General features: G+C 35.7%; 1 protein-coding gene across 15 annotated transcripts in view; it reads right to left on the bottom strand.

The window, feature by feature from the left end:
- Fktn (fukutin) overlaps positions 1-12,723 on the bottom strand; it is a 95,478-nt gene that overhangs the window by 25,178 nt on the left and 57,577 nt on the right. For 2 of the 15 annotated variants that reach the window (XM_046451385.2, XM_058581611.1), the window contains one exon: positions 9,885-9,982. The exons of 12 other annotated variants lie outside the window; for them this stretch is intronic. In XM_046451385.2, coding sequence (XP_046307341.1) covers positions 9,885-9,982 — 98 coding nt within the window. Of the gene's footprint in view, positions 1-3,699; positions 7,477-9,884; positions 9,983-12,723 lie in introns of those variants that run through there. One more of the 15 variants, XM_046451376.2, reaches the window with a different exon arrangement.

Genomic DNA, 12,723 nt, shown 5'->3' with positions numbered 1-12,723 from the left:
GCCATTTTGATTTATTTCTGATGCTTAATTTGGTCCTAATCTTTATTTGCTTAACCACTCTTTTAATGAGGCTCATCCTTTCAGAGCTCTGGAGTTTGTTTTTCAGTTCTGTGCATAGGATTTCTTTAAGTATTTTCTGTAATGCTGGCTTAATACTCATAAGTTCTAGTTTATTTTTTATCTTGAAAGGTTTTTATTTCTTCTTCAATTCTGAAGGACAGCTTTACTGGATACAGCAATCTTGGGTGGTAGTTTCTTCCAGGGCTTGAAAAACGTCTTTCCAAGTACTCACAGATTTTAGTTTCTGCAATTATCCTGATTGGTTTACCTCTAAATGAAACTGGACAATTTTCTCAAGTCTTTTTAAAATTCATCCTTGTTCTGTACATTGTGCATTTTAATTATGTCATGTAAAGGTTCATCTTTGATCTTTTCTATTTGAGGTTATAAATGCTTCCTATATTTGAATGTTCATCTGATTCCAAGGCTTGGAGCTTTTTTCTGCTATTGTTTCTTTCACTGAAAAGGTTATAAATCCATTATTCTGTATCTCAGTTCTCTTCTTAATTGCAATGATTCTTACATTCAGTTTCTTAACATTTCCTTAGATTTCTTAATATATTTTGATCATGGTTTCTCATACTGATATACCAGCAACTGCAGGTGCCATAGCTATCCTGAGTTTCTCCCAACCTCTTTACTGTTGACTGAGTGCTACAGTTCATATGCCTTGACTTCAAGATCTGTAATTCTTCCATCTCAGAGATCTGATCTATTGGTGAGACTTCCAACTAAATTTTTAATTAGATTTATTGAGTCTTTCATTTCCAGGATTTGTTCTTTTTCAGAATCTCTCTTTATTGAAATCTCTTTCATATCCTATATTTTCTCTTAGTTTGTTCCGTAAGTCTTCTTTTAGTTCACTGATCATTTTAACCATTAACTTTTTGAGTCCTTTGGGACTTCATCTACATCATCATGTATGCATTCAGTTATTGGGGGGTTATAGGTTTTTTAAAAAATGTATTTATTTTTTAGTTGTAGGTGAACACAATATCTTATGTGTGTGTGTGTGTGTGTGTGTGTGTGTTGCTGAGGACTGAACCCAGTGCCTCATGCATGCTAGGCAAGCACTCTACCACTGAGCCACAACCCCAGCCCCAGGGTTATGTTTTTAGAGGTGTCTTGTTTCCTTGTATTTTCTGAGGCTGTATATTTATATATCTGCTTCTCATCCCTGCCTTGCAGCCTCTGTTGCGGAAGCATTATCTTATTTAAACAGATTTCATCCTCCAAATGGTTTTGTCATTGTGTCTGGGAGAGAAAGTCTAAATCTGGAAGGACTGCTGATTAGTCTTCTTGCTTGCTCTACCTGTAGACTGACCTGGATAATGTCACACTTCTCATTCTGAAAGCCTCTGTGTGCTAGGGGAAAGTTGTGGAATATGACAGTCTTTACTCCAGCCCGTCTGGTCATAGATTTTTGTGGGGGGAGGATTACTATTTTCTTTCTGACCCTCATCTCAATTTCCCTTCCCAGCAGTCATATTCATTATCCCAGAGTTTAGGCCACCATTTCCAAATGAAAGCACCTTTTACTCTTCTACTCTTACACTGATATACCAGCAACTGCAGCTGCCATGGCTATCCTGAGTTTCTCCCAAGTCTGTGTTATAGTCTCTCTCCTGTGTTACAGACTGATTCAAGACATGAGAACCCATTGATTCACTGAAAAGCAGAGTCTATGTGGCTGTTAGATCTTGGGCATCCAAAAAACAATTATTTAAAGATCAAGACAAAAAGTATAAAGAAAAAAAATAGCAAAATGTGAAAACAAAGGTAATGTACAAGGATCCCTAGTCTCTTATTCATGAAGTCCAAACAGCCTTTGTGATCTATTGCCACTTTATTTCCTCCGGAGAATGCTAGGGCTTTCTCCAACTGGAAAGTGCCAGGACTTTCTCCTATACTAGTGAAGGGCATTGTACCTGAGCTTATTTTCTGCTTAGATAAAAATTTGTTGGACAGATTTTTCTTAAACATTGTTGGGAAAATTTCTTTTGGGGCTGGGGATGTGGCTCAAGCGGTAGCGTGCTCAGCTGGCATGCGTGCGGCCCGGGTTCGATCCTCAGCACCACATACAAACAAAGATGTTGTGTCTGCCGAAAACTAATAAATAAATAAATATTAAAAAATTCTCTGTCTCTCTCACTCTCTCTTTAAAAAAAAAAAAAAAAAAGAAAATTTCTTTTGGCTTTTTGGAGGGGACCTTCCCCTGTTCTGCTGAGCCACTGCATGACCACCATCTATTACTTTTATTCTCTTTCTACTGTGGAAACATAACTTTGGTTTTCACCTGGTCTGCAGCTCTCTGAGTTGCCTATTGGCAGTTTCCCAGTATTCCTACCCCCATTGGTCACTGCAGAACTGTTGTTTTAGTTCACTCTCAGCTGCTATGATATTGTCCCTTCCATGAGACTGTTTCCTCCTTGATCTAATTTTTAAAAAATAAAAAGATTCCTTGGTATTATCTAGGTAGACAATCATGTCACCTGGAAATAAAGAGATACATTTCTTTCCAATTTATATTTTTCTTGCTTTATTGTAGTGGCTAGAACAGTATTAGATTGTTAAAATTAGTATGAGCAGACATTCTTGCCTTCTCCCCAATGCTAGGGGAAACAAATTCAATCTTTTACTTTAGATGCTATTTATCAAGTTAATAAGTGTTTGATTATCAGCTTGTTCTTTATTGAGTTGAGGTCATTCCCTTTTTCTAACTTTTTTTTTCTTCAATCACAAATGGAGGCTAGATCTTGTTAATCCCCTTTTCCGTGTCTATTTATATGATCCTATAATTTTCTTCTTTAGCTAGTTGATATACTGTATTATACTCACTGATTTTAGGTTGATATAGCAATTTGTATCTGGAATAAATATCACTGGTCTTGGTATATAATTCCTTTTTAGACATTGTTGAATTTACACAAACTAAGACTTCAAAAACTTCAGGCCCTGTGGTATTTCTATTCCACCAGTTACTCTTCACAATCTATCTTTGGCTCAAATTCTATAAAAGATGTTTCTAGTTCTTTCCTTCTGAAATATATTATATTATGGTCCCTCATGGTAGGCATTTTCTTTTGCTACCAAGAGCTAATAAACCTTTGTGTGATTATAGGTGTCTTCCTGGTGTTCTTTGGAGGGCATACTGTATCCCTGAAAACTTAAATTTCCAAGTACATCATTATACAAAATACATGTATGAAGACTTGAATTTAGTGCCAACATACCTTATATACAAACAGAGATATGAAAAAATTGTGGTATATATGTGTATTAAGAAATTGTAATGCAAAAAAAGAGTACATGTATAATGGCATAAATTGACATGAACATATTTTATATACAGAGATACGAAAAATTGTGCTCTATATGTATAATAACACTGTTGTTGTGTATTTAAAAAAATAAATTAAAAAACCAAAAACACAAAAATATTTCATAATTAAAAATATGTTTTAAAAAACAAAACAAACAAAAAATTCCCAAGTACATGTGTGCAGACCCTCTGAAGTTCCTGGACTTAATTTTTAGAAATACTGTATTGATGGCAAAATAACTATTTTACCAGATTATTTATGAAATGCTAGTGGTTGTTATTCTTACTTAAAATTTTGAAAATAAATACAAGATATCTCAAGAGATTAGAAAAAATTTTATTCATCACTTCAAAGTAAATTATATATTACAAATTTTGGTCAAAATAATATTATTAAAGGTATTTTCAGTAGTACCACAAAGTATCTATACCTGAAGATAAAACCAAATAGTAAACAGGTAAGCATACCCTGAAATCTACTCATGTTTAAAAATTCCTATACATGTTTTATAGTTATGAATTGGAAGGAACACACAAAGAGCTACATGATTTTCAAATAACAAACACATGAAGTATCTCCATGCTCAGAATAAATCATTAGAAAGATGTAAGATCTTTAATTTTTTAAAAGGCGTGTGAGTACCTTATTTTATACAACAAAATACTATACTTCTAGTTCTCTTTATAGCCCCTTTTCAACACTTTTGTGGGAGATGCTTATGAGTATATGGAAGCTTGGTGGGCTAAAGGCTTTTTTTTACCTACACTCCATTGGGTTCAGGAGTTATGGGAGTGGTGGGAATTCTAGGCTATGAATTGAAAGTTCAGAAACAGATTTCTCATTAGAAAATTTGTACTTGCCTTTTTGATTTTTATACAAAGGTATCACAAATAAATTGATCTGCTTCACTTATAAATTATAATTGATTCCAGTCTGATGGTGAGTAGCTTAAAATGGTATCTCATACCTTGCTGATTCTTGCTAGTTGAGATAGAAACAAATTTTGGGACAGTGGACACGAGTATTTTCAATTCTCTGACAATAAAAAGGCATAGATCATCTCCCCACCTCTGGTGGTTCTGGGAATTGAACCTAAAACTGCATACATGCTCTAGCCAAGTGTTCTGTCAGTGAGTTACACCCATATCAAAACACAGATAATTAATTAAAACTAAGTATTCCAAATTCTTTCATTTTCCAAAATCCTCTGGGTAAAGCTAGAATATTGAAAAATGAGTTCAGGTGAGAGCAGACACTAAATCAAAGAACTACTTGGGATCAAGAAACTAATTTCATAAGAGATAGTATTAAGAGACAACAGCTTGATCAACAAAATGATAATACAAGTTCTATTTAGAAAAGAGTCAATGTGGTAATGTCTTTGAATTTCATAAAACTATACAATTTGACATGCAATGAGTGGATAAAATAATTTTTTTCTTAAGCAAATCAGTTATTTATCTTCTGAGTAGGGCATTTTATCCTGACCTACAATTTCTGTAATCCCATTTGAATAATTACAAAAAACAACATGGAACTAGGAAGTGGCACATTTCTTGAATATTTACTTAATCCTAGGTTTACACATTTCATGGACTCTTTCTAAAATCCCTTAGAATTAGGCATCATTTCCCCCAATTGACTCATGTAAACAGAGGCTGAGAGCCCCCCATCTCCATACTATAAATCCCACATAATAAAATGGGATTCAAACTCCTACAGTGCTCAAAAGCTTGTGGTCTTTTTTTTTTTTTTTTTTTTTTAGTTTTTCACAGACCTTTATTTTATTTATATTTATTCCATGCTGAGAATCGAACCCAGTGCCTCACACATGCCAGGCAAGTGTGCTTCCACTGAGCCCCAGACCCAGCCCACTTGTGGTCTTTTTTATACTAACATGTTACCTTCCATAATAGAGATGTTAGAGGTGACCCAGCCAGCCCAGGTTTTAACAATAGAGGAAGAGGAGGAAAGTAAAGAAAGTCACTGTGCCTTTTTTGTTTTTTTTGATGTGATAATTGGTATGTTCTCTTTCTCTTTTTAGAGAATTTAACCTTTACTTTATTTATTGTTTTTATGTGGTGCTAAGGATCAAATCTAGTGCCTCACCTGTGCTAGGCAAAGTCTCTACCACTGAGCCACAACCCCAGCCTTGTTTTCTTTCGTTTTTTTTTTTTTTTTATTAAATTTGTTCTTTTTAGATATACATGGCAGTACAGTGTATTTTGACATAGCATGCATACATGGAACATAATTTATTCTAATTAGGATCCCATTCTTGTGGTTGTACACTATGTGGAGTTTCACTGGTTGTGTATTCACATATGAACATAGGAAAGTTAGGTCCAATTCATTCTACTGTCTTTCCTATGTCATTTCTTTAGAGAAATTCTTTCAGTCAGTAACTGGAGTTTTTCCATGCCTTTAAGCAGCTACAACTATGAATATGTGTTAGAAGGAGGGAATGCATAACTACGTTTTTGAGATAAGATTTCCCCTAGGGATTTACAACATTTAGGATGAAGTAGCTGTTTATTTTCTAGAAAGTGAAACTTGGGGAAACTTAGAAAAATTTGTAGCCTTAGGCTTGTGATATTAGATGACATTTTAGATTGGAGCTGAGAACTTATTCCAAGTGTGTCTTTCAGATTCAACTTTGGTATTCAATCTATAAACCCCTGCTGAGATATGCAGTTTTCGGCCTATCCTATGTGCATTTGAGGCTTTGTTGTTGTGTAAGAATAGAAATAATGATTTGGAGTCACAAATTTAAAAAGAAATGAGCACAGTCTGTTGTTAACTACTTGCATTCATAAGAAATTATCACTATAAATAACCAAAAGCAGAAAGAAACTAGATACTCCAATTTCCTTTCCAGCCAAGCAGAAAAAAAAAAAAAAGTCCTGAAAATTGCAATGTACTCTGTTTACATCTAACTATTGTTCTCTTTGAACGGTAAAGATCTTTCAGGAAGAAAAGGGCTTGAGACAGAAAGATCCACATGAAAGGCTGCTTCATGAAGGGGAGGGACTCTTCAAAGAGGGGCACTTAGCAAATTGGTGCTGATGGTTCTCTGGGGAAATACAAGGGTAAAGCATCAATGGAATACATCTTTTTTTTTTTTTTTTAAATATTTATTTATTTTTTTAGTTCTCGGTAGACACAACATCTTTGTTTGTATGTGGTGCTGAGGATCGAACCCGGGCCGCACGCATGACAGGCGAGCGCGCTACCGCTTGAGCCACATCCCCAGCCCCTGGAATACATCTTGAGCTCTGGAGAATCAGGTACCAAAGGCTGGTATTTCCAGGTATGAACAATTTTATTTTTGGGAGACAAGGTTTTTTTTCAGATAAAGAAGGTAGCCTAAAAATTCTGGACAACAAAGAAACATTCCTTCCCTAATCTCTTTGTCACCTTGGGGTTTCAACCCGAGCAAAAAGATATTAAGTGGGGAATGGCAAAAAAAAAAAACCCTGAAACTGTATCATTGAACACTGGGTAATTCCTCTGTCAAGCATTTTGAGAGGGTCAAAGATGTTGTGCGGGGATGTAAGTAATGAAAGAAACACTGGACTGGATGTCATGGCACTCTTGTGTTTTAGCTTCAGCTGTTTCTTGCTCAAAATATTTATTTACTAGTTACAAAATAAGAGAGTTACAATGAATATTGCACTAAAGCTCCTTTTGGCTTTAAAGATTCAAGAGCAGGATGATTTTCACTTAAATGTTAAGTTATTTGGGGGGGATGCTGGCATGTATTTTATTACCTAGTGTTCACTTTTCAGGGTTTGTAGCTAGGGAATCAGGGAAACCTGCATTCTCACTGCTCAGCTATTCTTAGGAATACTGAGTTTGGGGAACTACTATTTTATTCCAGGGGCCAGGAATCAGTTGTTGGAGTAGACAGAGGATAAGGATAAATGCTCAAGCTTAGAGAAGGACTGAAAGGCTTTCTCAGTGGACTGATTGTCAACTTGCAACTCAGTTGACTGTTCTTGCTTCTCAGGATCGTTCTGGAAACATTCACAGTGTTTAAATACCAATAAGTTAATATAAGAGGTCCTCTTCAGGTAAACCAGGCAAACTGGAACTGAAAATGATCAGATTAGGAAAATGACTGCTGGAATACTTAAGTAAGGAAAGAAAAGTGATCTGATGAGATATTGATGGGGGATACACTTAACTCAGGGTCTCTGAACACTCAGCCAAGTTCAAATGTTAAGAAGCACAGGCTGAAGTAAGGCTGAATCAGTATCAGAAGTAAGTTCAGGTCTCTTCATATTCTGGGGAAAGGCTTTCATTTCTCCAAATTAGAATGGAGCCCAAGAGCTAAAGCTGCCTGTAAAACCAGAAGGAAGACAAGGTATCTCAGCAGCCTTGATCTATGTAAGGAAGAATATGGAATATTTACCAACTGGACTAAGATATCTTTTTTTTTTTTTTTCACATTTCCAGATCTCATACTCCTGAGACAGATACAAGAGAAACAACATGAACTTGTTGGGAAGGATTTCCTGGCAAACATTTGGAAACCCCAATTTAGGCAGGAATGTGAAGAATATGGAGTTCCAGATGCCAAGCACAAGGAAACAGCACTCTAAGTGGAGTGGATTTTACCCAAGAACACAATTATTATCTCTTATATTGTTTTGGGGTGTGAAAAATGAAATTAGAGTTGGATATTTAAAACTTGGTTTATAGTCTATGGGCTGATTTTCTAACAAAGAGAAAGATGATTACGATGACCTGTCATTTGGGTACTGCTGGTAATCTATAAAGATCCCTGAAAACCTGTTTATTTATGAAAAGACCCAATGATTTTACATTGAGAATGCATCCTAGGAGAGATAGAATGTTGGTTACCATCCATCAAAGAAAATCTTCATGTTGTTTTTCAAATTAAGAACTTGTTATTCTTGTTACAGAAAAAAGTCTACCATGTCAGCCCAAGACAGTTTTAAGTAGCACAGATAAGATATAAGACTTAGCTTCTTTTCCCGAGGCTCACTGTACCTGCATTTCCCTTTATCACTCAATGAGAATACATCATTCAAGTGACTACTAGTAAAGAGATAGGGAAGTCATCCCAGCCCACTCAGGGGTATACCTTGAGATGGGCAGGGGAATGAAGGGTTCCAGAGTAGATGGTACTTGAGAAAGCAGAGAAGTCTGAGTTCTTGACCCATAGATACTCCACAGATTGAACAATGAGAGAGAGACACAGCTTTATAAACAGTATAGTCTAGGATGGGGAATAGTTGTCAGGTTCATTATTTACCTTTCATTTTGGAGGTCTGAAGTAGTTTTAGAAGAGAAAAAGAACAGCTTTTTGCCACTTAAATTAGTTTATTGTGTATAAATTAAAGATAAGGAGCCGTGACTGATGAGTAAATACAATGAAGGGTATATTTAGAAAAATTAGAGGTATTTCTATTAATATCTTAGGGTCAACACTAATTTGGAAATGCAAGGGTTATAAACTGAGAAAATAGAAGATGTCAATGAATAGCTCATATTTTTACCTAAGACAGTGTTTGAGAGTGAAATAGGAAAGTGAGTTTTGTAAAATCACATCTCTTCAAAATCATGTCTGGTAGCATGGTCTTGCTTGAATAATATACCAACAAGTGCATCAAGGGTCAATGAAAATATTCTCACCATAGTTGAAAATTTAAGTATCACAAAAGCATCAACTTTCTTCTCACTTCAAATATGAAAATAGTAAATATATGAAATTAACTTGACAAAACTCAAAATGAGCTCCCACCTTCCCTTATAGAATAATACCCTATGCTCTAAATCAATTTGCATCATATGGCTTGTCAAATGAGTCTGCAACAATCTTTTCTTGATGCTACCTAAAGTCTGATCACTTGAAAATTAACTCAGATGCCACATTCTTAAAGGTAGCACTATTACACAAGCTTCAACACTAAGAACAGGAATACATTGTTCTTTTTCATGAATATACCATTCATTAGCTTTGCCTGATAAGCTCATCTTCCAGTCTAAGAATTACTTAACATTTAAAAAAAAATTATAGGATATATTATATTCTACTTCAGCTCTTCAAAAGGTGGAAAATTTCCATCAAAGGAAAACTGGGGTGCTTACCAAAGGGACAGGAACAATGCAGACATTTGATCATTTGTCTCTGCTTCTCCACTGTAACCTAGTATTTTATCTGACACACAGAAACTAAGTGAATGCTGAATGAGATAATTAAATCAGATGGCTCAAGAGTTAGGATTCTTTCAGTCTTAAAACTTGTCATGTTTTTCCTTTGGATCCTGCTTATGTTTGACAAATAGACATGTAGTCTTTTAAACAGTTACCAACATTTTTTTTCAGGAGAAAGCTTCTCCTATTTCAACTTATTATTTCAGTACAACTGGATGACCTCATCCCACTCAGAAATAGGCCAGATTCCATTGGACTGCACATTGGGGGGAGAGTTCTTCCAGTCCCATATTTTTATAGGAATCTTCCAGGTCTTACCATAGTTGGCTTCAATGTATTCGATGGTTTCACAGGGCACATTGACCTTCATGTCTACAAATTCAGTCCAGCACAGTGTAAACTTGGGAAACAGGTATCTGTGGTAGAACAGAGGCATTGTGGGGAGGGGTTAGGCTCCCACAGTGGAAGGTCCAGCAGGAGAACCCAGTTACTAGTGCATTTTTGGTTGAAGGACAGCCCTTTCCAACTAAGCAGCTTTGGGAACAGAGAAAGTGGACATTTGATATTTTTAATTGTCCAACATTCCTTTCTCTTCAAATGCTAACACCACCCCAATTTTCTTCCCTTATTTCCAGTTCATATGAGTAACAGCTAACCCCTCCCCTAAGATTCAGAGATGGGTAAGAAAAATCTAACAGTAATTTATAATAATCAGTTCAGAGACGGGAATGCATCCAAGTTATACAAATGAAAGTCAGTCCTAGAATTTCTGTGGGAAAATTTCTAGGGAAAGAGGTGTCAAAGCAAAGTTACCAAAAGATAAAGAAAAATAGTTTTCTTTTCTTGTACAACCTCAATTTCCTAAGGATATAGAATAAGCATGACTCCAAGTTGCATTCCCAGGTTTTTCCTGTGGTTCCATATCTTCATGATCCTACCTATAGTTTGTCTTTCTTACTTTTCCCTCAAATGCTAAAAAAAAATCTTTAAACTAGCCTAAGGAATGTTAGTTATAGTGAATTTAACTATATCTATTGTAGAACTACAACAATTAGAAGGTAAGTTTCAGTAATTAAACCAGGACATGTTTCTTAAAGGTTTGGATCAAGTAGATTAAATCCAATGTATTGCATAGGAAAGCTAAAACTAGCAGGTCTGCTTGAAGTAAGGTGTGTGTGTGTGTGTGTGTATACACGTACATATATACCTCCCTATATTAGGTGTTGTTTTTTTCCTGAGAAATGCTGCTTCTCTTCACAACATAGAATGAACTTTCAGTAATGAAACCTGAAGTGGCAACAGAAGATATCACAGAAATTTAAAACTTTAGAGGATTAGCCAGACATGGTGATATATGCCTATAATCTCAGTTACTGAGTAGGGTGAGGCAGGATTGCAAATTCAGTCAGTCTGGGCAACTCAGTTAGACCCTGTCTCAAAATAGAAGTTCAGTGGTAAAGAGCCTCTTGGGTTCAATTCCTTAGTACCATAAAATTAATTAAAAATAACATATTAGAGTTTAGATTAAATAACATTGTGGAAATAGGACCTGAGATGTTCTCCAAGAAAAGGTCATTTCTTATATATTGTGCCTTTGAATATCGTGTTTTACCACCAAAGAAACATAAAGCCATACATAAAAATGAGACCGAACAAACTCAAAAGATAGCAACAAGTGCCTTCTACAAAAACCTATGGGTTGTGGCAGTTAAAGGGCTGTCCTAGCTGGCTTCTGTGAAAAGATAGCCACAGCAAATCTCATAGCTGAGAAAGAAACAAGATATAGCTTAGACCCACCAGCGGCTTGTCCCTATTTTATTCTGCATACTCCTATTCAAGGAATTGCTTATTTTGTCATCAGACATATCCACCCATCTTTAACTTCCACCCTCCCCAATCAAATGCTGGTCAGCAGAATAGCCACCTGTCCTGTCCTATCAAGTTGTCACACTGAAATTGAGTTCAGGTGAGATCATGGCCTGTCTAGTAAGTTAGTCCAGAACACTCTTCAAAGTATTAGCCTCTATAGTCTCTCATCAAAGAGCTGGAAGAGAAAAATAACAGAACTAGAATATACAGGATAGAAGAGAATGCTAAAGATTTTATGAAAGCCATGTTTTGGACAATGAAGGATTTGTGAGAAAACCCAAACCATTTAAATATATAAACAACGTAAAAATAACACAAAGACAATTTAACTAGAATGTGAATTTTTATTCCCAAACAGAAATATCTCTAAACTTTCTGTGGCTTCTTTTCCCCAATTATTTTTCAATCCATTCAGAAACAAACAAACAAAAACCCCACCTAGTTTCCTAAGAGAAGAGTAAAGATAAACAAACCATAAAATGGGAACACTCATCATAAAATAGGATTGTTGAGAGGTAGGGGGGTGAGTGGCACAGAAGAGTACATGCCACCCACCCTGTCAGGTTACCAGTAAATAATGCCTATGACTAAAGTACACCATGGGTCTGCAACATTACCTTGGGCTTTAAAGCTAGGATTAAGTTTGGCTGATGAGTTTGTACTTCAAAGCCCTTGGACAGGATCCAAAATGTGATTTAAATTTAGACTACAGCAACCCTAAATCGGAAAACAAGTTTAAGGGATCTTACTATCATACACACACAATTCTTCCATCTATTTTTTTTTCATACCATGTTTACTTTGCTCGATTTTTGCCTAAAAAAGTAATTAGAGGGGCTGGGGATGTGGCTCAGGTGTTGGTGTGCTTGCCTGGCATGCGTGCGGCCCGGGTTCGATCCTCAGCACCACATACAAAGATGTTGTGTCCGCCGAAAACTGAAAAATGGATATTAAAATTCTCTCTCTCTCTAAAAAAAAAGAATGACCATTGAGGGCTGGGGCTATAGTTCCGTGGTAGAGCACTTGTTCGATCCTCAGCACTACATAAAAATAAATAAATGAATAAAGATATTGTGTCCATCCACAACCATTGATATTCTTAAAAAAAAAAAAGTAATCAGAACTAAGAGTCAGTTGGTATAGAATATATTTTTTCTTAACAGAAACTCTTAAAATCCATAGCTACTTGTTGATGATGAAAGTAACTTAATTGGTTTAATTTTATAATACATGAACATAATTGCTAGATGAAAAGGAAGTTCTTCCAGCATTCTAGAAGACCACTGTT

This window comes from Marmota monax, unplaced genomic scaffold (assembly GCF_021218885.2).
Source record: "Marmota monax isolate L192 unplaced genomic scaffold, Marmota_monax_Labrador192_F-V1.1 WCK01_AAM20220418_F8-fsc00020, whole genome shotgun sequence".
Lineage (NCBI taxonomy): Eukaryota > Metazoa > Chordata > Mammalia > Rodentia > Sciuridae > Marmota > Marmota monax.
Note: the sequence above shows the minus strand (reverse complement) of the source record. Positions and strands in the feature narration are given on the sequence as shown.